The sequence below is a fragment of the Callithrix jacchus genome, chromosome 22 (genome assembly GCF_049354715.1).
Source record: "Callithrix jacchus isolate 240 chromosome 22, calJac240_pri, whole genome shotgun sequence".
Taxonomy (NCBI): Eukaryota; Metazoa; Chordata; class Mammalia; order Primates; family Cebidae; genus Callithrix; species Callithrix jacchus.
The window spans coordinates 5,919,324-5,944,737 of NC_133523.1; the positions used below are offsets into that span (position 1 = coordinate 5,919,324).

A 25,414-nucleotide genomic window follows, 5' to 3' on the forward strand; every position below is an offset into this window, starting at 1 on the left:
AGTGCAGTGCCCTCTTCAACCACCCCAGGAAGAGAGGGCTGCCAGGGAACGGGGTGCAGAGCACACACAAGCAGCCAGGCTTTGTCCTGAGAGAGAGGGAGCACTGCAATTCTCAGCATAGGCTTATGGCGGAACTCCAGTCCTAGCCACGCAGCCTCCGCAGGAATTATTCAGACAAATAAACACCAAGGAACCTGACTTAAAAGAAACAAACAAAAAAAGAGAGAAAAACTGGCCATCTTCCAAAAGGGCTCCATGAAAGCACATGCTGAGATTTGAAAAACCTGCCACATCTAAAATGGGAGAATTTTACTATATGTAACTCAGACCTCAATAAACCAGACTTAAAGAAAACATCCTTACCCAACAATGCTACCAAGGGTTCCTGGAAGTGAACACTGAAGGGCACTGAGGGAGGCGGCACCATGCTTGGGGCCTTTCAGAGGAACCGGCAACAGGTGCTCCACAGGAACAAGGGGTCCCAGGCCACCCAGGCAACCCCCTCTCACCCCAAATCAAGCCCCCAGGATCCTGAAAGAGCAGGCAGGGATTCAGAGAGCACTCTTGGCCTTCCCAACACCCCCACACGGGGAGGATGCTGGGCTCAGCAGTGACAATCCTATGGCCAAAGGGCCCCCTGCTCCCTTTCTCTACCAGGGGCAGGATGCAAGGGTGGAACCCCAGGAACGCAGGACGGAAACAGCCCTGGAGTCTGCATTTCAGACTCAGCTGAGTGCCGAGGACACTGCACATGGGGGCACCTGAGCAGCAGCCACTTGGGGCTCCTGCTACATTAGGCAGAGTGGCACCAACAGGATGGGTTTCTGCCATACTTGGGAGCAGCAAGCGTGTATCTTGCCTGAAGTTGCCTCTACTGAGCAAGAATGAAAAGCAGCAAACGGCAACGGCCAGGCCCCGCCCCACCTGCCTCCAAATCCACAGGCAGGCAACCATGGAGCCAGGCAGCAGCCAGAGCCCCGGCAGCCCCTTGCCTGGGGGGTCCTGGGAGGCAGAATGGATGCTGCCAGTGCCCACGTGGCTGAAGGCCATGTCAGGGATCAGACAGGTGTCTGGGAACAGAAAACCTCACTGAGCTTCAGCACAGTAGCACACGCCTGTAGTCCCAGCTACTCAGGAGGCCACGGTGGGAGGATCTCTTGAGCTTGGGAGGTTGAGGATACAGTGAGCTATGATTGCACCACTGTACTCCAGCCTGGGCAACAGAGCCAGACCCTGTCCCTAAAAACAAACAAAAAAGCCTTGCTGGCCCAAACTGCTTCTGAACCTCAAAGGACCTTAATCTAAGCCACACCAGAAGTGGGTTTAAACTGCCCACACAGACTGTGGCACCACACCCCACCCCGTAGAATACCAGTGTCTGGGCTGTGGACACCTCCCACAGATGGGCTTGAGCAATCCCCTCAAACGCCCCAAGAGGGGGCTGCTGTTCTCATTCCTCTTCCACATGCTCACCCAGTGGAGCTCGGGGAGGCTGGGGAGCCCCGTCACACACCTGCAGAGGAGTGGCCCCACAGGCCCAAGGGCCCAGACAACACACGCCTTGCAGGCAGTTTCGCCTCTGTTCCCAGTGGGGCCTCAATTCCAAAAGAGCCTCAGAATGACCTAGGTTTCAATGAACTGGGCGCCGGGAGGCCTTGCATCTGAAATCGGCCAAGCTGCACGGGTTGAAATGTCACCAGCTGCTAAGAGGGCAGCACGCCAAGAGCCTCTCCTAAAGGCCCTCAATGCCAGGGGGTTTGTGGAAAAGTGGAACTCCAGCCATGCGTCCCGGCATGGCCAGGTGTAATCCAGGGACTCAGTAACCAAGCAGGGCAGCACCCCCAGATCTCCCAGGGACACCTCCTTCCCCAGCGCCATCTCCACGCCTGTCCAGCTGCACTTGTGGGAAAGCAGCTGGCTGTGGCCAAGCCATGAGCCAGGAAATGTCACTGCTGGCCCTGTGGTGACACCTGGGAGGAGGGGCAGGGGCAGGCTCTGAGTTGTTTTAATTGGGCCAGGCGCAGTGGCTCACGTCTGTAATCCCAGCACTTGGGGAGGCTGAGGCGGGCAGATCACAAGGTCAGGAGTTCGAGACCGGCCTGGCCAACATAGTGAAACCCCATCTCAGTTAAATATACAAAAAATAAGCTGGGTGTGGTGGCATGCCTGCCTGTAATCCCAGCTACTCGGGAGGCTGAGGCAGGAGAATCACTTGAACCCAGGAGGTGGAGGCTGCAGTGAGCCGAGATTATGCCACTGTACTCCAGACCCGGTGACAGTGTGAGACTCTGTCTCAAGAAAAAAAAAAATGAGTTGTTTTAATCATTGGCCCCCAACACCCCCACTCCCCCACCCCAAAAATGTGAGAAACTACAGATGAAAGAAAATAAAAACAAAACGGGCCGTAATCCCAGCACTTTGAGAGGCCAAGGTGGACAGATCATGAGGTCAACAAATCGAGACCATCCCGCCAACGCGGTGAAATCCCGTCTCTACTAAAAATACAAAAAATTAGCCAGGCATGGTGGTGTGCGCCTGTAGTCCCAGCTACTTGGGAGGCTGAGGCAGGAGAATTGCTTGAAACTGGAAAATGGAAGTTGCAGTGAGCCGGGATTGTGCCACTGCACTGCAGCCTGGTGATAGAGTAAGACCCCTGCACTCCCTCTACCCAGATGACCTGTGCTAACCTTTCTGGATATGGACTACTCCTTTTTCCTCTAAGTATCATACATGTAGCTCACTTTGCTAATTTTGAAGGTTGTCACAGATTCTGCCCAGAAGACGCACCATAATCGGACCGTCATCAGGTATTTAAGCTATTTCCCGATCTCAGTCGCTACACATGGCCAGGTTATTAACCCTCTAGGACCGTCAGGGAAGCTGGACCTGATGGGATGTCACTGCCGGCACATTTTCTAGGCAGCTGGACAGGATGTGGCCCGGCAACCTCTTAGAGAAGTAGACCAAGGGGCAGGCCCACCTGCTGTCACGAATCCACCCATGTCCCGGACCCCAACGTCCCCAGGAATGGAGATGGCAACCAGCACTCCCCACAGCACTCACTGGGGCCTGTGCACGGGTGCCCACACAGAGGTGACCTGCTTGCTGCCCCTCAGGGATCCTACCTTGTTTTTGAAGTGCACCTCGATGGGCATGATGAAGCCAGCGTACCCCGACTCCTCCACTTTGTAGGGGGGCTCCTTGCACACTAAAAAAAAAAAAGGAAGAAACACACGCATCAGCCTCCTGCCCATTCCAGGCCCAGCCACCAGCGGCAGCAGCACACCCTGAAACCTAACTGCCTCCTTGCAGGGGCTTGGCTGGCCTCTCAGGGGGTAGCTTTTCAGGAGGTTGAGGCCCCAACAGGGTTGACTTCTACGGCAAAGGGGTCTTAGGAATAAAACAGCAGAGAAGAGGAGGAGAAAGGTGACCTGGCCACAGGTGTGATCAGCAGAGAGGCATTAGCCCATCATCAGGGCACTTGTTCCCACAGAGGATGAGGAGGCTGAGGCCAGAGAAGGCGGCACAAGTTCACCCAACTCAGGTCAATGGCAGTTAGTGTGACCTGGGTGAGGTGTGAGGACCACACACTCCACTGTCACCACTTCCAGCATGGAGGCTGAGCACCCGTGCGCCACAGACACATGCATGGGAGAGTGTGGAACCCCAGGCGGCTAGGACCCTCCTCCTGGGTTCTAGTTTAGTGTCTAATAAGAGCATTCCCAAGTGACGTGAACAAAACCCCACAGACCCGAGATTTGAAAAAAAAAAAAGGCCAGGCCCGGGGATTCACGCCTATAGTTCCAGCTACTCAGGAGGCTGAGATGGGAGAATGACTTGAAACCATTGAGCAGGTTGCAGTGAGGCAAGATCGCACCACTGCCCTCCAGCCTGGGCAACAGAGCGAGACTCCCTCTTATAAAAATTTTTTTTAAAAAAGATCAGGCACACATGATGCCTCATGCCTATAAGCCCAGCACTCTGGGAAGCTGAGGTCGGAGAATCACTAGAACCCAGGGCAACACAGCAAGGCCCTGTCTCTATAAGACATTAGCCAGGTGTGGTGGTGCACACCTATAATCTCAGGGGCTACTGGGGAAGCTGAGGTGCGAGGATCATTTGATCCCAGGAGGTACGATCGTGCCACTACACTCCAGCCTGGGTGACTAAGCGAGACCCTATCTCAAAAAAATAAATAAATAAATAAATAAATAAAGCAATTGCTAGAAAACAGCTAAAGGAACATAATAAAATATGATTTTTAAAATTAAAACCATAAGATTTTTCTTTTTCAATTTGAGATAGGGCTTCACTCTGCTGCCCAGGTTGGGGTGCAGTGGTGTAATCACAGCTCACTGTAGCCTCAACCTCCCAGGAATAAGTGATCTTCTCACCTCAGCCTCTCAAGTAGTTGGGACTACGGGCATGTGCCACCATGCCTGGCAAATTTCTGACATTCTGTACAGATGGGATTCCATCATGCTGCCCTGCCTGGTCTCCTGAGCTCAAGGGATCCACTGGCCTTTGCCTCCCAAAGTGCTGGGATCACAGCCCACTGTACCTGGCCAAGATTTTCTTCAAAAAAAAAAAAAAAAAAGAAAAGCCTCTCAAATCCCAAAGACTCTCAAACATCTTAGTGTATCTCATGTATCTATGCAAGCATCATCCATCAGTAGGGTAGCTTTGGGAGTGATGACCTGGGGCCCTCGAAGGGAGGGCTGACTGGACAGCCTTGCCCAGGACCTCAGCCTACACACTGCGGCTGTGCAAGGCTTGCTCAACTGGACTGAGGGCTAAGCCTGCCCAGAGGCCAGCGAACAGTATCCCCAGCTGCCCTGCTGGGAGCTCTGAACACCACTGCCTGACATCAGGGTCTGCGCACTAATCTTCACTGCTAGCAAACAGCAGTAGAAACAACACCCATTCATTGACTCATTCACTCCATCACTGTCTGTGTCAGACAGAGTCCGAGCCTGGGGTGATCACAGGCAAGAAGATGCCCCTAGCCTTTAGTGCTTACTCCAGGGGGCGGGGGGTGGGGGGAGCTATCATCATCACCCATGGATCACGGCTTGCCCCGAGGTGAGGAGCAGCCCCACCTGCAGGGCCACTCTGGCTCCAATGGGAGCACCTGCAGCCTGAGGAAGGCCGGCCTGGGTGCCTGGGCCCCACTCTTCATTCCAGTCTCCTTCCTGCTCCTCTGACATCCTGCCACGATGCTAGATAGGGGACCTCCAGTGATGAGGCCCACCCTACACCAATCCCCCCTCCTCCTGGCAATCCACCGCTCAGGACCCAGCTGCCCACCACGGGCCCTAGACCCCAGCCCACTGGACTCCTGTCCTGAGGCTCTCCTATGGCCAACTGCTATCAAGGCCAACCCAAAGCGCCTCTGGAATTCAGCCCTGCCCCATCGCGATGCCTTTCTCATCTGGTCTCAGGCTCCTTCCCAGACATCTTCTGCAGTGGGAATGATCAGTCCTCTGACTGCAAATCCCAAGATGGCTGCCGAGGGAGGGCTCCCCACTGTCCTACACAACCTGCAAGGCACCTTCCGCCTCAGCTCTGCGCAGCCCAGCCCCAGATCCCATGATCCAGCCACACTAAGCCTCTCGGATCCACAGATCACTTTCTCTGGGAGCCCTGCTCTGAGCTCCCCACCCCACCAGGTCACGATTCTCTCCCATAGACTCCCCGGTGTGTGTCCTGTACCCCTCAACCGCAGGGTGCTCACTCTGCCCGTCTCCCTTCATCCCCACCTCTAGACCATAAGCTCCATCTCACTGAGTGTGACATCACCAGGGCCTGGAATGGTAATTAATACTTCATGTTGGAAGCATTTCATATCCGTTAAATACTGCCAAGCTGGTCTAAAGTACAGTGTGGGGCCAGGCGTGGTGGCTCACGCCTGTAATCCCAGCACTTTGGGAGGCCGAAGCAGGCAGATCACTTGAGGCCACGAGTTTGAGACCAGCCTGGCCAACATGATAAAGCCCCATCTAATAAAAATACAAAAATTAACTGTGTATGGTGATGTACACCTGTAGTCCCAGCTACTCGGGAAGCTGAGGCAGGAGAATCGCTTGAACCTGGGAGGCCGAGGTTGCAGTGAGCCGAGATCACACCAGTACACTCCAGCCTGGGTGACAGAGCCAGACTCCAATCAATCAATCGATCAATCAAATGCAGCATGGGGCCAGGCACAGGCAGCAACCTGGGATTTGCTCTGACTCCACCCCGTGTCCCATCTTCTCTCCTCCTACCCCTAGTCTAACTCCCACCCAGCCACAAAGGCCCACAGCAGGGCCACCTCCTACTAGAAACAGACCCCATGTCCCTTGGCCTCTGACTTCCAGGTCACATGCTTTCCAAATCTGCTGTAACATCTTATCTCATGATCCCCACCCCTCCAAGGAAGGGACCCTGTTCTATGATGGGTACTTCGAGCCTAGAGAGCTTCTGTCCCCAACAGCACCAAGAGGGATGGCTGGGCACCGGGGACAGGCTTCAGTCCAACCGGGGAGACCCGGGAGACACACTGGCCCACTCTCCTGCTTGAGAGCAAACAGGAATCAAGAGGACAGGAATAAGGCCGTGAAAGTGAAGGCGGGAGGGAGGAGATTTGAGCTGCCTGCAAGTTTCTGGAAGGCAGAAGTTGGACAAGGACGTGCTGGGCAAGGGGCAGGACAAGAAAGCAACCGGCTCAGAGTCTGCCATGGGGGTGCCGTGGGGCAGGGACGGCCACTGGTACCAGAAGGCTGAAGAACATGGACTGGCTCAGCGGAGGGCAGGAGTGAGGCTGAAAGCTGGGGGAGGGAACAGAAGCACAGGGGTCAGGGGGAGTGACTGCCACTGTGGGGACTGAGGTTCTCCCTGGGATGACGGACAGCGATGATGGAAAATCAGTGGTCACAGCCACACAACTACATGAATATACTGAAAACGCTAACTGTACACATTCAAAGAACGAATTTTATGATGTGTAAATTACATCTCCATAAAGCAGTTATTAAAAAAAGGGGGGCACACTGAAAGGCTGTGTTGGGAACAGGAGCCCTGGGACCTCTCCTCCTGCCCATCTCCACTCCCAACCCACCCCCGGCCCCGGCCCCGGCCCAGGAAGTTTCAGGTTTCCTTCTGGGGAAATCCAGCCAGTTCCCGTCTCAAGGAGCCGACTATCTGGGGAAAGCTGAAGTGTAGTGTGGAAACCGGACCCCCAAGGAAAGCCTTATTCATTAGGAAATCACGTGAGCCCCCCGGCCTGTGGATTACAGAACCCACCCTCCAGCCACAGAACGCTCAGGAATTCCCACCAGGAGGAAAGAGTTTGAGGAAACAGAAATAATTTAGAGACCACAAGAGAGCTTGAGAAAAAGAAAATAACAAATAAAAACCAGGAGTCAGTGCCCTCAGATTCAAGGAAATGTATCCAACAAATAACAATAAGACACTACTGAAAGGAAAAGTTATAGCCAGGCACCAAAGGTCACACCTGAAATCCCAGGCACTCTGGGAGGCCAAGGTGGGAGGATCACTTGACACCAGGAGTTCAAGGCCAGCCTAGACAACGTTCCCTACTAAAAATACAAAAAAGTAGCTGGCCATGGTGGTGCATACCTGTAACCCCCGCCACTCAGGAGGCTGAGGCACGAGAATCACTTGCACCCAGGAGGCGGAGGCTGCAGTGAGCCAAGAGGGCACCACTACCCTCCAGCCTAGGTGATAGAGCGAAACTCGGTTTAAAAAGAAGAAGAAGAGGAAGAAATGAAATGAGCATCCCAGAAAGGGGGGAAAAAAAGAGGAAATAGATGGAAGGAAACTGTCAAAGAAATGGAAGGAAACTTGAAAACTGGCACTAGATAAGGATGCCCTCTCTCACTAGTCCTATTCAATATAATTTTGGAAGTTCTAGCAAAGAAACCAGGCAAGAAAAAGAAATAAAGGGTATTCAATTAGGAAAAGAGGAAGTCAAGTTGTCTCTATTTGCAGACGACATGATTGTATATTTAGAAAACCCCATCGTCTCAGTCCAAAATCTCCTTAAGTTAATAAGCAACTCTAGCAAAGTCTCAGGATACAAAATCAATGTGCAGGAATCACAAGCATTCCTATACACCAATAACAGACAGAGAGCCCAATAATGAGCAAACTCCCATCACAACTGCTACAATGAGAATAAAATATGTAGGAATACAACTAACAAAGGATGTGAAGGAGGACAGATGTGAAGGGGTTCACGTCTTCAAGGAGAACTACAAACCACTGCTCAAGGAAAGAAGAGAGAACACAAACAGATGGAAAAACATTCCATGCTCCTGGTTAGGAAGAATCAATATTGTGAAAATGGCCATACTGCCAAAAGTAATTTACAGATTCAACACTATCCCCATCAAGCTACCATTGACCTTCTTCCCAGAACTGGAAAAAACCTCTTTAAACTTCATATGGAACCAAAAGAGAGCCCACATGGCCAAGACAATCCTAAGCAAAAAGAACAAAGCTGGAGGCATCATACTACCTGACTTTAAACTATACTACAAGGCTACAGTAATCTAAGCAGCATGGTACTGGTGCCAAAACAGAGATATAGACCACTGGAACAGAACAAAGGCCTCGGAAGTAATGACACACATCTACAACCATCTGATCTTTGACAAACCTGACAAAAACAAGCAATGGGGAAATGATTCCCTGTTTAATAAATGGTATTGGGAAAACTGGCTAGCCAAGTGCAGAAAGCTGAAACTGGACCCCTTCCTTATACCTTACACTAAAATTAACTCCACATGGATTAAAGATTAAAACATAAGACCTAACACGATAAAAACACTAAAAGAAAACCTAGGCAAAACCATTCAGTACATAGGCATAGGCAAGGACTTCATGACTAAAATACTAAAAACAATGGCAACAAAAGCCAAAATATGGGATCTAATTAAACTTAAGAGTTTCTGCATCGCAAAACAAACAATCATTAGAGTGAACCAGCAACCAACAGGATGGGAAAAACTTTTTGCAATCTACTCATCTGACAAGGGGCTAATATTCAGAATCTACAAAAAACTAAAGCAGATTTACAAGAAAAAAAACCATTCAAAAGTGGGTGAATGATATAAACAGACACTTTTGTTTTCTTTTCTTTTGAGACGGAGTTTCGCTGTTGTTATCCAGACTGGAGTGCAATGGCACGATCTCGGCTCACCGCAACCTCCGCCTCCAGAGTTCAAGCAATTCTCCTGCCTCAGCCTCCCGAGTAGCTGGGACTACAGGCGCACACCACCATGCCCAGCTAATTTTTGTATTTTTAGTAGAGACGGCGTTTCACCTCATTGACCAGGATGGTCTCGATCTCTTGACCTCGTGATCCGCCTGCCTCAGCCTCCCAAAGTGCTGGGATTATAGGTGTGAGCCACTGCACCTGGCCTACAGACACTTTTCAAAATGAGACATTTATGAGGCCAACAAACATATGAAAAAATGCTCATCATCACTGGTCATTAGAGAAATGCAAATCTAAACCACACTGAGATACCATCTCATGCCAGTTAGAATGGTGATCATTAAAAAATCTGGAGACAACAGATGCTGGAGAGATGTGGAGAAATAGGAACATTTTCACACTGTTGGTGGGAGTGTAAATTAGTTCAACCACTGTGGAAGACAGTGTGGCAATTCCTCAAGGATCTAGAAATAGAAATTCCATTTGACCCAGCAATCCCATTACTGGGTATATACTCAAAGGATTATAAATTGTTCTATTACAAAGACACATGCACATGTATGTTCACTGTTTACAATAGCAAAGACCTGGAACCAACCCAAATGCCCATCAGTGATAGACTGGACAAAGAAAATGTGGCACATATACACCATGGAGTACTATGCAGCCACGAAAAGGATGAGGTCATGTCCTTTGTAGGGACATGGATGGATCTGGAAACCATCATTCCCAGCAAACTGACACAAGAACAGAAAACCAAATACCACATGTTCTCACTCACAGTCGGGTGTTGAGCAATGAGAACACATGGGCACAGAGAGGAGAACGTCACACACTGGGGTCCATTGGGGGATGGGAGACTAGGGGAGGGACAGCGGGGGTGGGGAGGTTGGGGGGATAACATTGGGAGAAATGCCTGATGTAGGTGATGGGGGGTGGAGACAGCAAACCACCACGGCATGTGCGCACCTATGCAACAACCCTGCAAGATGTGCACATGTACCCCAGAACTTAAAGGAAAAAAAAAGAGAAATGAAATGAGCATCCCAGAAAGGAAGAAAAAAGAGGAAATAAACAGATGGAAGGAAACTGTCAAAGAAATAGAAGGAAACTTTGAGTGAACAGCAGTTAAAAAAAAAAAACAAAAAAACCCATGATGTCATAAAGCAAACGTCCTAAAACCTTTCTAAGTGTTTCCAGAGAAAAAAAGGTCACATGTAATGGGATGAGGACCGAATGGCATCAGATTTTCCAGAAGATACTAACACAACACTTTCATAGCTCTAAGTGGTAGTATGCTCCCAAAACATTTTGGAGCAGAGTTCTGGATTTGGGATTTTTCAGACTTTGGAATATTCTACTGGTTCAGCATCCCTAACCCAAAAATCCAAAATCCAAAAGGCTTCAATTAGCATTTTCTGAACATCACGTCAGCATTCAAAAAGTTTAGGATCTTGAACCTGGCATGGTGGCTCACGCCTGTAATCACAGCATCTTGGGAGGCTGAGGCAAGCAGATTTTAAGTCCAAGAGTTCAAGACCAACCTGGGCAACATGGTGAAATCCCATCTCCACAAAAAATATGAAAGTTAGCTGGGCATGGTGGCAGGCCAGTAGTCTCAGCTATTTGGGAGGCTGAGGTAGGAGGGAGGACTGCTTGAGCCCAAAGGTCAAGGCTGCAGTGAGCTGTGATCCTGCCACTGCACTCCAGCCTGGGTGGCAGAGCGGGATTCTGTCTCCAAAAAAAAAAAAAATGTTTCAGATTTCAAATTTTCAGATTAGGGCTCAACCTGTAATTCCCAAACCAGAAAACTACACCCAACCAACCAACCATTCCACTATGAGATGAGAATAACATGCTGGGACTCAGAGGGTTTACTGCCCACGTCTTTCTTAGAAATTTTTTTTTTTTGAGATGGAGTCTTGCTCTGTTGCCCAGGCTGTAGTGCAATGGCGAGATCTTGGCTCACTGCAACCTCCACCTCCCAGGTTCAAGTGATTTTCCAGCCTCAGCCTCCCCAATAGATAGATTAGCAGGCACCTGCCATCACGCCTGGCTAATTTTTTTGTCATTTTAGTAGAGACGAGGTTTCATCATGTTGGCCAGACTGGTCTTGAATGGGGGGGAAATGAAGGTATGATAAAGACACAAAAGCAACAGACTAAAAACCCGACCTCAGGTGATCCATCCGCCTCAGCCTCCCAAAGTGTTGGGATTATAGGTGGGAGCCACTGCGCCCGGCCAGAAATGTCTTAAGTGATTAGTCTCCTGGGGTATTACTTGACAAACTGCTCTACCTAAATGAGAAAATAAACCAAAAGATAACCCCCACAGGAGAACAGGAGTGAAAAGGCACAGGGTGATGGCTAAAGAGGTGGCTGGAGAAGAGTCGATCAGAGAAGGAAGACACAGAGAACCAGCGTGAGGCACTCAGAGGACTTCACAGAACAAAACAGCCAGAAAGCTAGGCAGGGCGGCTCACCTGTAACCCAGCTACTCCTGAAGCAGAGACGGGAGGACTGCTTGAGCCCAAGGAGCAGGAGTGCAGTCTGGGCAACGCAGGAACACCCCATCTCTAACATATTTTATTTTGAGACATAGTTTCACTCTTGATGCCCAGGCTGAAGTGCAGCGGTGTGATCTCGGCTCACTGCAACCTCCAGATTCCAAGGTTCAAACAATTCTCCTGCCTCAGTTTCCTCAACAGGCGGGATTACAGACGCACACTACCACATCCAGCTATTTTTTTGTATTTTTAGTAGAGATGGGGTTTCACCACGTTGGCCAGGGTGGTCTTGAACTGTTGACCTCAGGTGATCCACCCACCTTGGCCTCCCAAAGTGCTGGAATCACAGGTGTGAGCCACCGTGCCAGGCCAAAGAATTTGTTGTTGTTTGTTTGTTTGTTTTTTGAGAAGGAGTCTTGCTCTGTTGCCCAGGCTGGAGTGCAATGGCATGATCTCGGCTCACTACAACCTCTGCCTCCCGGGTTCAAGCAATTCTCCTGCCTCACCCTCCCAAGTTGCTGGGCCTACAGGTGCACACCACCACGCCCGACTAATTTTTTGTATTTTTAGTAGAGACGACGTTTCACCGTGTTAGCCAAGATGGGCTCAATCTCCTGACTCAGCCTCTCAAAGTGCTGGGATTACAGGCGTGAGCCGCCGTACCCAGGCCAAAGTTTTTTTTTTTTTTAATTCCACAGAATAAATGAAATGATCATGAGAATGTCGGGGAAAATGAAGTATGATAAAGACACAATGCAAAAAGGAGAAGTAAGGGGGTATTCCAAAAGCAACAGACTAAAAACGTGAAGCAAGCTATAATAGGGCCAAATTTTAACCAAAAATGACCAAAAAGAACCCATCTGCCATGACTGTGAGGCTTCTTCCTGGGGTAGCCTAGAGTTGAGGGTGCGGGGTGAATGAAGTCCTGCCATCCCAAGCAGCCTGACGGTGACAGCCAGCATCAGAGGCACCAGTGCTGCCCACTGCCAGTCCCCAACTCTTACGGCCAATCTACGATCAGCCATGATCATGCCCACAGCCATAACAAGATTCAGTGGAGCCCCCCCAAAGGAAAGGTGCAACAGTGTCCAAAAAAGACGGGGTCCTGGTGTCCAACTGGTGTGTGTCCCTGTCTTCCTCTGCCGAAAGTCAGAAGACACTAGGGAAGCTGGCCAGATGCAAGGATCCATTAACTCATCAAATCCTTTGTAAGCCCCTACCTACGGGATCCCTGCAGGCACCGAGGACGCAGCGGCAACAAAACTGACACAAGCCTCTTCCCTGGGCTGGGGAGAGGGATGGACAAGGAAGTAGCATGTCCAGGATGTCAAGACGGTGCTGAGGAGAAAAGGAAAGCCGAAGAAAAGGCTAAGAAGCATATGGCTGAGTGGGTGTACTGGGCAAGAAACTGCGATGCAGCCCGGGCAGCCAGAGGACTCCCTAAAAAGGGTGACGTGGGACTCTTCTGTGAAGGATCCCAGAGGTAAACAGGCTCACATCATCATTCAAAGTCATCAAAGACAACCAACGCAAAAGCGAGTCACTGGACTATTAAAAACCTAGAGAAGACAGTGGTAAAAGGGGTACTTTGGGACAAATTCTAACCCTCTATGCTGGTAAATCAGTAAGTATTGTTTACATTTAAAAAAACAAGAAAGAAGAAGCAGATTAGCTGGATTAAGAAGACGGGCCAGAGAGGGCTAGGGAGCCGGCCGTCCGCGGGAGGACTCAGGAGGCCGGAACAGCAACTTTGTATCTTACATGTTTCTGCTCTGTTTGCTTTGCTGATAATGTGGGCGTGGCTGATGTCAAAGATACTTTTTAAGTACCTCAAGTATCATTCCAGAGGCTGGAGTGCTCTAAGAGGTTCACTCCCTCTCTAGAGTTTTATTCAATGCAACAGACTGGGAGCTGGGAATTTACTTTCCCATATATTTGATGGGGCTGCTATCCACATCCAGGCCCCACAGGCAGACTGCAACACACAATACTCAGCTACTTATTTCCAGGCTGCCTGCAAACTGACACTCAAGCCTGGCCTGGTGGCATGAGCCTCCCAGGAGCTGAAGGCCAGCCTGGGCAACACGGAGAGTGAGACCCCATCTCTTTTGTTTTGTTTTGTTTCTTTTCTGAGATGCGGGTCTGGCTATGTTGCCCAGGCCAGACTGCAGTGGCCATTCACAGGCGCGATCCCACTACTGATTAACACAGGAGTTTTGACCTGCTCCATTTCTGACCGGGGCCAGTTCACCCCTCCTTAGGCAACCTGGTGGTCCCCGCTCCTGGGAGAGACGTCATCTCTTTAAAAACATATAAAAACCAAAAAACTAACCCTTGAGAGTGAGCCCCACTTATCACCCCATCTTCCAGGTGCTGTGTCAACATGGCAGGGAACAAAGGTGAAATAAACAGTCTCTAAGTGGATGGAAAACAACGTCGGGGGCCCATCCCTGCGCTCGGGGTCAGAGAAAAGGGGCTGGGGGTGAAGGGACTGGTGAAGGAGAAACAGAGTGGATGCCGCCCAAGAAAGGAAAGAGGGTCTGGTGCAGGAGGGGGCAGCTATGGCTTCTGTTCTGCCGACGTGGCGCAAAAGCCACAGGCGACACCTACGCAAACGGGCAATGGCTGGGCACCAATAAAAACAGGCTGCCCTGGCAGTGGTGGGACCCAGCCCATGGGCCAGCCTGCCCACCCTGCTCTACACACAGGCAGCGGCCTGCCCCGAGCCTGTGCCCCGTCTGCAGCAGAGGGCTGTGGCGAGGACAAAATGCAATCCTGCACGGAAGGGCTGAGCGGGAAGTGCTTGGTAGATGGCACGTGTCCCCACAATTAGGAAGTGCTTTATAAATATCTGCCGCTGTCAGGAGCCTCCGCTGCGGCCCTCGAAGAGGCTCAGAAAGGAAAGAAGGAAAAAGGGGAGAAGGTGAAGACTCAGGAAAGGGAAATGCAGAGGGAAGGGGAGCCGCAGGCTGAGGGAATGCAGGCGGGCATCCCTGTGGAACAGCCAGTCTCTACTGCTGTCAAAGCCCGTCACTTCCCCAACAGGGTGGAACCCACTTACAGGCTTAGGGCCAGGGTCCCAGGTCCCAGCAGCTGGGAAGCTCTTGCTTCAAGCTGAGGACATCCACACTTGTGCACGGCTCACCTCCTGGGACCCCTGGAGCTCCCGGGCCCCCCATTTTGCAGGGTAGAGGGGTCACCAGCCCAGGAAGGGCTCTCCCCACCCTGGAGCGCTTCACTACAGAAAGTCCTTCATTCCTTTATCAACCCATCACTCAAGAAGTATTTACTGAAGCCCCATGATGTGCTAGGCCCCAGGGGGCTCCGCAGTAAGAAAAGCAAATGTGGCCCCAGCCCTGATGGAGCTTGGCAGACCATCCTGAGAGTTCCGATTCCCCACCACGGCCTTCCCCTCGGGCTCACTTCCCCAGGGGGACGTCCCTGATTAGAAACTGGGTGAGTTTCCACCTCTGCCCCGTCGCACTGCACCCCTCCAGGAAGACCAGGACCCCCACAGCACAGTGGAGGAGCTGACAGAATACAACTGACCGAGGCACACCTACTTAACCAACGATGGCCTGAGACCTGAAGGGAGAAGGAAGACTGGAAGAGAAAAGACAGTGGGGACATGAGCTGCTGCATGCTTTCTGCCCCAAATATTCAGAATTCTTAACATGGCACCCCCAATCAAACACAGGCCTGGTGGACAATTTCCTGATCACTCACCAGCCAGGTGACTTCACCTTTCCCATCCATGTACACCTGGCTGTGCTCCCTGGCTGCTTCTAAGAGCCCAGGTCTCAATAACAGGACAGACAGCCACCGCCTCCTTCAGTTTTCCCTACAACGAACTCAACAGCTGGAGGTGACACAGCTCCAATGCCCCCACACCGAGGGGTATAAGCTGGAACCTCACGGTTGGGGGGTCCTGCTGCTCCTGAGAGATGGGTGGAGCCTGACCTTGTGGGGAGTGACGCCAGATGTGTCAGAGCTGTGGGAACTCAGGGCTTGGGGCCACTCACCGCGTCTGGGCTTGGGGAAGCTGTCGTGCAGCCAGAAGACCACCTTCTCCACGAAGTGCTGGATTTCACATTGCTCGGGGCCGCGGACAAACACCATCCAGTCGTGGGTGAAGCCCTCCGTGGTGGGCTTCTTGCGCAGTTGAGCACGGTGCCCCAGCTCTAACCTCACCTGGACGGTGCACTGGAGGAAGAGAGAGGTGGTGACTGGGTCAGCACATGGCTCCAAGCAGGGGACTGTCCCCTCACCCACAGAGAACTTTCCATAGAGACCAGCAGCAGTGCAATACGCTCTCAACCCAGTGAGAAGTACACAGATGGCTTCCCAGCAAACCAGCACCTTGCCGCGGACGCCCCGTGCCTTCTCCCCTCCATAGGCCCACGCAGTCCCCGCGTCTCCTCCCATCCTCCCTGTTATCCTCAATTCCACCCGCACAGCCTCCTCACTGGTCCCCAGCTCAGCCCAGCTCACTCCTGCCTCAGGGCCACGGCACTTGCCTAGGATGCTCTGCCCCTGGGCTTCCCACCCTGGCACCTCTTGTCACTGGGCTCTCAGCTTGACTGTCCCTCTGCAGGGAAGCCTGCCCTGGCCACCCCCATCACTCTTTGTCACAGAGGGTGCTCTTCTGAGCACTTTCATTATCAAAAGTCGTCTTACTGACGGCTGTCGGTCCCTGCCACCTAAGCTTGTTGACTCCAGCATTTTCATTCCCACACACGAACCCACCACAGCGCCTCCCAGAGGCCCCTCTCCTTCCCCTAAGTCATCAGCTGCAACACTGGCTTTCAGTTTCAAAAGCAGAGTGGGTGGTTCCTGAGCATGTCATGTCTGACACTTTGCCCTGAAATACAAGGCAGCTCAGGCCAGTTCCACGCCACCCAATACAAAGCCACATGCCTTCAAAAGCACTCTTCATACCTAGGTTGGCCAAAACCACCAACAGAGAACCTACAGTTAACATCCACCCTGCTTTGTCAAAACTTCCCCAGACTTTTCATAGATACAGCTCTGACACCTACTATCAAATGCAAGAATGTTACAAAATAAAGCAGCAGCCAAGTGCACACTTGCTTCTACGTGCTGAGATAGCCGGGAGCCAGCCAGACCGTGGCCTGAGTCCCACAGCGTCCCTTGACAGAGCCGCCCTCCCGGGCCCCAGACCAGACAGCTCCCAGCTGCGCCTTTTCACCCCATCACTCGGCAACTGGCCAGGTGTGTCCCAGTGGCTGCAATCCCTCCAGTACCTGTCCCTTCTCTGGCATTCCAAGGCCCCATTCAGACCCTGCCGCCTGGCTGACTGCCCCTCTCCCCCCCGCCTCCATCCCGCTCTGAGCTCTCAGTTGTCACGCAATGGAGCCAGGGCAGGCAGATCTATCGCCCCCACCCCTGCCTGCCATGTTAAAGCTTTCCACGGCTTGTCACTCTCTCAGAAGGAAGCCTGAGCCCCACACACGTCTTCCACGCGAGTATTTCCTCAAGTCTGAGACACTTGTCTCTTCACATCCTAACCCTTTTGAAGTCACACAGGTGCACACACACACACACAGAAGCTGCTCCTGAGTTGGTGGCGCTGTCTTGGTAGCTCAGAGTTCCAGAACTGAGGAAATGCAGGAAACGCACACATTCCAGCTCAATCCCACAGCCAGCCCCAGACACACCAGGAACGTCCACTCCTCTCCGCCTTCGTCTCTCCTAGAGCTGCAGCCTGGGTGCTCTAGCTCATTTTAAAACTCTACTCATCCCTTTTTCCAGGGCCCTTTCTGGCAGCCACGCTGGAGACCAACCCTGAATCCCCACAGAAGCCTGTGGGAAACTCCACGGGAGCGCCTTCATCCCACCCCTCCCCCGCTCTGGCTCCTGGGTTGTTGATGGCAGCCCCCAGAGCCCCTGTGAACTCTCTGAGAGCAGGGACGACGTCTTGTTCGTCCTCTAAGCCTCTACTTGAAACCACAGTACAGTAGGCCCGGACGATGCTGGATTAATTAAACCAGAGAGCCTCTCAGGTCAGGGAGTTCTGAATGTTGCTTTGGGAGAGGGCAGGGCCACAGTGGCAGATAAGGACAGGTCGGTCCCAGTGTGCCAAAGAACTGGCCAGAGAGGCTGAGGGTTCTGTGCGCACAGCAAGCCAGGTTAAGAAATGAGGCAGAGGCGTGCAATTTGTATCTGCCAACTTAAAAAGTAAATTAAAACATGTACATGATACAGATATACAATTTTTATTTGTCAACTAAAAATTAATTTTTAAAAAGAAATGGGGCAGAGGGGATTCCCTTGGCTCAGGGCGATGGTCCCTCTGGAGTTTCCTGGGAGAAGAGGGCAGGGACTCCCTAGGGACTGAGCACACTGCAGGGGGGCCTGGGAGCAGACTGGAGTGTCCAGGTCAGACACAAAAGAAATAACCCGTTGTAAGTGGATGACAGATACAGGAAACGGTCTGAGTCAAAACCCCCTGGCCAACTGTGTACGGTCTGGGGTGCAGGCAGAAAAGGGAGAACAGCAAACAAACGGCAACTCAAGCCCATGAGGAGGAAACCAGGAGTGGCTGGAAAAGGTGTGAACACAGCCCGAAACCGGAGAACTGGCAGGACCCGAGGGTGAAGGAAATGCAGGTGACTCCAAGATCTGGGCAGCAGGGACATCGACGTGGGAACAAAGTGGGGGTAGATGAAAGATCAGTGAACTCCTAAAGCCCCGACTAGCTCAGGTAAAAGTCCCACCACCAGACACATAAAGCGAGGGCTGAGCTTCGGCCCAGCAGAAATACTCAGACCAGGCACGAGTGTTTATGTGAACAGCAATGCATTCCAGCAGACCCAAAACACTGACGTTAGCCCCAGTCGGCTGTAACCACCCTCTATGCTTACACGGGTGGGCCTCTGCCTTTTCCTCTAAGAAACAGGAAGGCAACCCCTGCCCCACTGGGAGGGTTACAGGTGGAAAGGAAATATACATATGTATCACGGGAACAGCCCCATGACTCGGGAGAATGCGCTTTGCTTCTGTGGCGCTGGCTCACACACAACGACATCGTCTCCTCGGAAGCACTTATTCACTGACCCGGCCACTCGGACCTCGGCCGACTTCCCGGCATTTTTGATGACAGGGAGTTCCTACCCAGGGCACGCAGGCGGCAGAGCAGTTATTGTGAAAGAGTGAAAGACCGCCGTTCCACTGGAGAGGGGGAGGATGGAAGCACCAGAACTCCGTCACAGTGGCCAAGGTAAACAGGAAGGTTCCGAGGCAGCCACGGGTAATCTTCGCAGCCGGCAGGCTGGGCCCAAAGCACTGCCCGGGCGACACTGATGCCCTGGGGACTGGCGCCAACTTGAGCCTCAACACCCACGGTTTAGGACACACCCCAGACTCGACCAACAAATGTGAAGTTCCAGCGCCTGGCCTGCTGCACCCAGGGGACTGTGGAGAGCTGAGGAGGGCGCTCCCCGGAATGGTGGGGCAACACAGAGCCTCTGCTGTCGTAGTGAAAAAGGAATCACGGATTCAGTAAGACGCTCAAGCCACGTCAACGCAAGGCAAGAAGCCGAGCCCCGGCCAACGCCTTTGACTTGTCAGGTCATGATAATTTATTAGCACAGCTAAGGCAATTCCATAGCCAAGGGTAACCGCCCCCTCTTCCCCCACGCCACCTGGACTCTTTCCCTGGCCATTAGGACCAAAGAATTGAAGCTAATCAATTAGCTCTCTCTCTAGGAAGGGTGCCTGGCTACAGAGGCTAACTGACAGGCTCTCCGGAATGTCTCAGAATGAATGTATCTGATTGGTCAGTAGCTCACCCCCAGCTTTATCCCAGCAAGTTCCTTGAAGGCACCAGGAACACAAGCTGCTGGTAGGCCACTTTCTGGAACCTCTGAAATGGATGGCTAGAAACGACCTGGGGGGCTTTGGTCTCGGGACTTCCACTTCCCTGAACCTCTGGGATCACCCTAACACCCACTTCCCAACAAAAACCCAGAACAAAGGAGAACCTTCCAGGATGGTCCCTCAAAGAGCTGTCCATCTCACTTCTGGAAAATCATCCGAAAGACAGCGGACAGAGGGATGGGCACAAGTGCTCCAAGGGCCATCTGGGGACAGTTAGGTTTGGGCAGAGGGCCTCAGCTGGGACACTGCCCTCTCTCCAGGCCAGCTGGCAGAGGGCACTTGGAACCAAAGGGCCCAAATCCCAAATTGGGCAAACCAGGCAAACAGCCCCTCGAGGGCAGCTTCCCGGGGGCTGTCTCGATGCCGCGTGCACATCTCCCCAGGTGTGGGCTAACAGCAGCCCTCGCCTGGCAGAGCCCCAAGCCAACCTGCTTCCAACAGCTCCGCACAACTCCAAACCCTTCCTTCAGCTGACGCATCCCACTTCCTGCAAGCCCTGCAGTACGCCTGGGCCCCGAAAGGCAGGTCTTTAACAACCGGTTTATCTGAAGGCTTCCCCTGGTTTTCTGATGGGAATTCTTCTCAATAGATGCCCTTCCTCTGAGAATCTGCACTTCACCAAGGGGTGTAATTACACCTGGAGTTCAGCTACTTCATCTAATTCCCTCGGAGGCAATGATCCCCTTCCTTCCCAGGAGAGGAGAGCACTGAGCAGTCTTTTCCCCCTTCAGCCTAAATTGATTTTGAGGTCCTCCCGGGCTGAGCATGGGAAGAGGTGGCGGGGCTTGGGTGATCCCACAGAGTGACAGCAACATGAGACCCAATAAAACACTCTGCAGAACCTTCTCCCGCCAGGCCCAGTGGGGGCCCTCGGTGGCAACACCGAATGAGAAGGTAAGAGAGATAGGGAAAGATGAGTGCCCCTCTGTGACAGTCCTCTGAAGCGGAGAGCTGCTCACCCAGAGGGCAGGAACCTCTCAGAGACTGCTACATGGGGCCCTGGTCCCCTAATTGCTGAGACACTGGGACAGGGGGCCAGCACCTCCACCCCTCTTCTGGCTCCATCTGTCCTGGTCCCTCTGACCGAAGGCACAATGATTAAGCATTGAGAAGGCATCAATGCATTTCTCTCTGGAAGCTCTCTAAGAGAGGTAATTTGCACCTGGAAATGCAAGTTCCCCTTTAGGGTCTGCAGGTTCCTGGTAAGAGTGCCTCTCTGACCAGACTGTCAGAGGCAGCCTGGGACAGAGTATTTATGAACCAGGTGCTCACAGATGTGTAGACAGGGTACCAGGTATCTCCCAGGTTCTCCAGGGGGGTGGGGGAGCAGACTTGGGGGATTTTTTGAATGTGCACAACCCCAATAAAGGTACTTGTCACCAGACCAGGTAGGCCTGGCTGCAAAGGGGCTGATTCCTAGCTACTTGGATTTAACCAGCACCTGGCAAAGCTGGGTGCAAAACCTCCCTTCACGAACCACAGGGGGCATAAAGGGAAACAGGACCCTGGTCCCTGCCCTCAAGTGCCTCACAATATAATCACTTTAGGACAAAAAACCGGCAGGTCAGTTTTCCAGGCAGCAGCTTCAGAGGTGGGAGCAGGCGGGAAATGTGTCACAGCAAAGCCAGCGACCTAGGCAATTCAGAGCTTTCCAGGCAGGCTGGGGGAAGGAGCCGAGCTGCAGGAGGAAGAATCCACCCGGCCTTGCCTGCTTGTAGAACTGCCTGAGCCTGCACTTCCGCATCTGTAAAATGGGCCCCTGGCAGCAGAAACAAACTTTCCCTACTGAAGAACGTCATTGCAAGGCAGCCACTCTCAAATCCAAAGCCGGGAGAGCATCTGCAGGACAAGCAAGCAGCAGTCCCAGTGTGGGGCACTCCCAGGTCCTTGTGAAGAACGCAACTGCCCAGATGCTGACATCGCCTCCCAGCTCCCTAGGCAGCCCCTGCTCCCAGGCCCTTTCCCAATCTCTCCGGCATATGCTCAGCCTTATCCTTGTCACGTCCCAGTCCCCTCCCCCGGCCCCAGCCCAGGAAACAAACCACACTCCTTCCAGACATAACCCTTAAGTGAGCAGGGAACTCGCTCATCCCCCTGCCAAAAACAATACAAATACCACAGACAACACCAGCACAGACTTGGGGCGGGCAGGAAGGAATCAAAGTGTGGGTTTGGGTTGGGGCAAAGAGAACCAGAAAGGCGTTTTCCTGGCCATGGGGAAAGATGTCAACGCTGAGATGCTGGGAGCCCAGAGCACAGTGGGAAATCCTGCTTCTTTGTAGGGGGGTCTGAAAGTCCTAGAGGAAAACAGGAGAGCAAAAAGAGATTCAGAGCCTCTCCAAGCCAGCGACTGGGTGGAAAGCTGCACTGCTTCCCACTGTGTGAGGCGCTGGCAGGTTTGTGGTATCTGGGGGCCCAGGAGCAGTGGGGGCCTGGGTTCCGCTGGATTCAAAGCATTTTCCCCGTGCCAAGAGTCCCGCAGGGACTGTATTGCCAACTCACCTACTTAGGTAAAAGACACCATTCTCTCCAGTTTCCCCAGGGGCCTCCAGCTCTGTGAGGAAGGGACAGAGCCCTTGGGCCTCTCTCAAATTAGCATGAAAACTCTACTGGGGAAGCAGAATCAGCCTTTGGTTCCAAACACACTTCCCTCTGGGAGCAGTTTCCCTTGCAAACACTTGTGACGGAGGGAGACCATCACCATCGATGGAACTTCCTGTGACCATGGAAATGTGCCTGCACTGCCCGCCACAGCGGTCAGTAGCTCAGTAATGGTGGTGACAGCACTTTTAAAATGTGGCTGGTGCGATGGAGGAACTGAAGTTGTCATTCGAGCTAGTTTAAATGTAAATCAGCCACAGATGCTGGTGGCTGTGGTACAAGCCAGCTCTCTCCCACGTCTGTCTACCTGAACGAGACCTTTATCTCCCTCTGTCACAGAGCAGGAATGCCACCAATTTCCACCGTCCACTTACATAAGTGACAGCCACCCAGACCTCCCGGGCCCCGCACATCACAGGGGGAACAGACACGCTTCGGCCTAGGACATCTCCCCCAGGGACTAAGGAAGGAAGGCAGGGGCCATACCCTATGCCTCTGTGTGCCCAACAGGACCTGCCCGGAGGCGGGCTTCATTAAAAGTGGATGCTAAAGGTACATTTCATTTGAGGTTTTAAGTCAATACAGATTGGAAGCAACAAGCTCTGTCCCTTTAGTGGAAATCAACTCACACCACGCCATGGAAATCCACCAATCAACTGCTGCAAACTCTTCTTTACCTCTTAAGAGGAAGGCAGCAACACCTAAACCAGATGTGAAACCATGGGGATTGGGGGCCAGAAGCATAAGACACCTGTCTCCATGACCCTGTGCCACAGGTGGTGGGACGAGCAGGAGGGAAGTTCCTTGCCCTCCCACCTATGACCACACCGCCACACAGCGCTGCCTCAGTGGTGCCAGCAGCCAGGGACGCCCCACCCTGACCTCTCTAATGGCAGAGATTTCGGCTGCCACCCTCACAGCCCAACAACCTTTTCTGGCCTGGCACCCCTGAAAGCCAGGGCAGCAGGGGAGGAGAAAGAAACGATCCCATGGTGAGGGCCAGCAATGGTTCTGAGCTCAGGAAAGATGGGTTGGGGCAGAGTTGGGTAAAGGGGGTGCCAGGGTCCAGGAAGACCTTGTGTTTATGAGAACCAACACAGACCAATGGGGAGGGGCCATCCGGAGCATTTAGCGAGGTTGGGAACCCACCCACCCTGGGTTTCAACTGAGTCTCTAAGATCCTGAGGGGGAAAAAACAGAGAATGAAGTGGAAGGAGGGAGAGGGTAGTCGCTGAAAGAGACATCAGGACTTATCAGGCTGAGGGGCATTAGATGAAGTGGGAGACGCTGAATGCAAAGGTTGTGCCAGAGACTGCAGTACTGTGAAGCCACAAACCAGGCTGGGAGGAAGATCTGGACTGAGGGGAAACGTGGGGAAGCCTGAATCAGGACCCCAGGGGCGGAGCACGCCCAAGCTGAGGGCAACAGCGGGCAGTGGGTGACTCAAAGGTCTGGGGGATCCAGGTCAGAGAAGAAATTGCTCCTGGTCCTGGTCTAAGAGCAGAGGGCTGAAGGTGAAAGAGACAGCCCCGCCGGGTCCTAGGGAGAGCGACCAGGGCCTGAAAGTAAAAGGGGGCTGAGGCAGTAGGCTGGGTCAAAGAAAGAAGTCTGAAAAGGCAAGTACAAAGAGAGGGGGCACTCCAAACAGGCCTGAGTCCCTGCAGCAGAAGACAGAGGCCAGGGTCCCAGGGAGTCAGAGGAGCTCAGGCCAGGGCTAGGGTTGGAGGAGAAAGGGCTGCTCCGGCTGCAGCCAGGGCAGGATCAGAGGGGACAGAAGGCCCAGGCACAGGTAGGGGATAGGCGGAGAGAAAGCTCAGGCTGGGCCTGGGTTCAAGGAAGAGAGGCTGCAGAGCAGGGTCCCAGGGGGCCGGGGACACCTTATGCCTGAGCTGAGGTGGAAAAGAGGACAGGCAGCAGGTTGGTGACTCTAGGAGTTTGAGGCGACCAGGGGCCAAGGGTCCAGACAGGAAAGGAGACAGTGACTGGCCCAGGGGCCAGAGGGGTGAAGGTCTACAGGGCAGATCCGAGGGGTCCCGGGAGGAATCTGGACGGGGCTGAGATCCCAGGAAGCGCTTGGAAGGAGCTCTGGGGCAGGCTGAAGTCCCGAGAGCTGTCTTGAGGTCCCTAAGCCGGGCTGGGGTCCCCAGGGGCGTCCCAGGCGGGTGCGGGTGGGACTGGGGTTCCGAGGGGTCTCCCGGAGACCTTCGAGCAACGCTGGGGGTCGCCAGGGGCGCCCCAGGGGGCTCCGGGCCTGGCCGGGATCCCGAAGGGGGTCCGAGGCGCCCTGGCCCGGCCGGGGGTCGCGGATGGGGGAGGGGCTCCCCCGCCACACAAAAAGGCCCGGGGAGCGCCGGGCGCGCACAAAGCGAGCGGGCGGGCGGGCGCGGGGCGGGGAGGCCGGGACCGGGGAGGGCCGGGCGGGCCGGCGAGCGGGAGGGGGCCGGACGGGCTGCGCTGGGGCGGCGCGGCCGCTCCTCACCTGATTGTCCATGGCTGGCGCCCCGCCCCGCCCCCGGGCCCCGCGTCGCTCGCCGCCGCCGCCGCCGCTCAGCGCCGCCCCGCCGCCCTCATTGTCTGTCAAGCGCCGCCGCCGCCGATCCCGGCCGCCCGCTCGCCCGCCAGCCCCACGGAACCGGAAACCACCGCCAGCCAGGGTCGCGCACCGACCACGGGCCCCCGCCGCCGACTCGGGCCCGCCGCATCGACTGACAGCCACCTGGGCCAATCGGCGACATGAACGGCCGCTCGAGGCGCGGGACTTCCGGCCTGGTGGGGGCCTGCCGGGCTGCGGTCGGAGGGACGAAGCCCGCAGCCAATGGGAGGCGGGGACCGGAGGGGCGGGAGGAGGGAGGGAGGGAGGCGCGAGGCGAGCCCGGCTGAGGGGAGCGCGAGGTGTGCGCCGCACGTGGAGGGGGGCGGGGGCGGACGGGCGCGCCGCGCCTGCGCGCTGCGGCCCGCAGGGGGCGCTGCCTCGTGGCCAAAGCCTCCAGGGCGGGAGCTTCCCGGGGCTGCCACTGAGGTTAAGCGTTCGAGCCCTGGGGAGGAAATTCCCCCTCCCGCGCAGGGACACTTTTGTTTCCTGATCGCGTGATGCTGCTATGTGATGGAATGAGCCCTGGACTCTGGAACTGGAGATTAATTTTTTTTTTTTTGTTTGAGACACAGTCTTGCGCTGTCACCCAGGCTGG

The 25,414-nt window shown here is 53.7% G+C and overlaps 1 protein-coding gene across 6 annotated transcripts in view; it reads right to left on the reverse strand.

Annotated features, from left to right (window-relative positions):
* MLLT1 (MLLT1 super elongation complex subunit) overlaps positions 1–24,867 on the reverse strand; it is a 76,173-nt gene extending 51,306 nt beyond the window's left edge. For 4 of the 6 annotated variants that reach the window (XM_078360338.1, XM_035287408.3, XM_035287406.3 and 1 more), the window contains exons 1-3: positions 24,706–24,867; positions 15,749–15,929; positions 3,126–3,208 (exon numbers count right to left, since the gene is read on the reverse strand). In XM_078360338.1, coding sequence (XP_078216464.1) covers positions 3,126–3,208; positions 15,749–15,929; positions 24,706–24,717 — 276 coding nt within the window. In that variant the 5' untranslated portion in view covers positions 24,718–24,867. Of the gene's footprint in view, positions 1–3,125; positions 3,209–15,748; positions 15,930–16,243; positions 16,527–24,705 lie in introns of those variants that run through there. The other 2 variants (XM_078360339.1, XM_035287407.3) reach the window with 1 other exon arrangement.
* Positions 24,868–25,414: the final 547 nt, after the last annotated feature.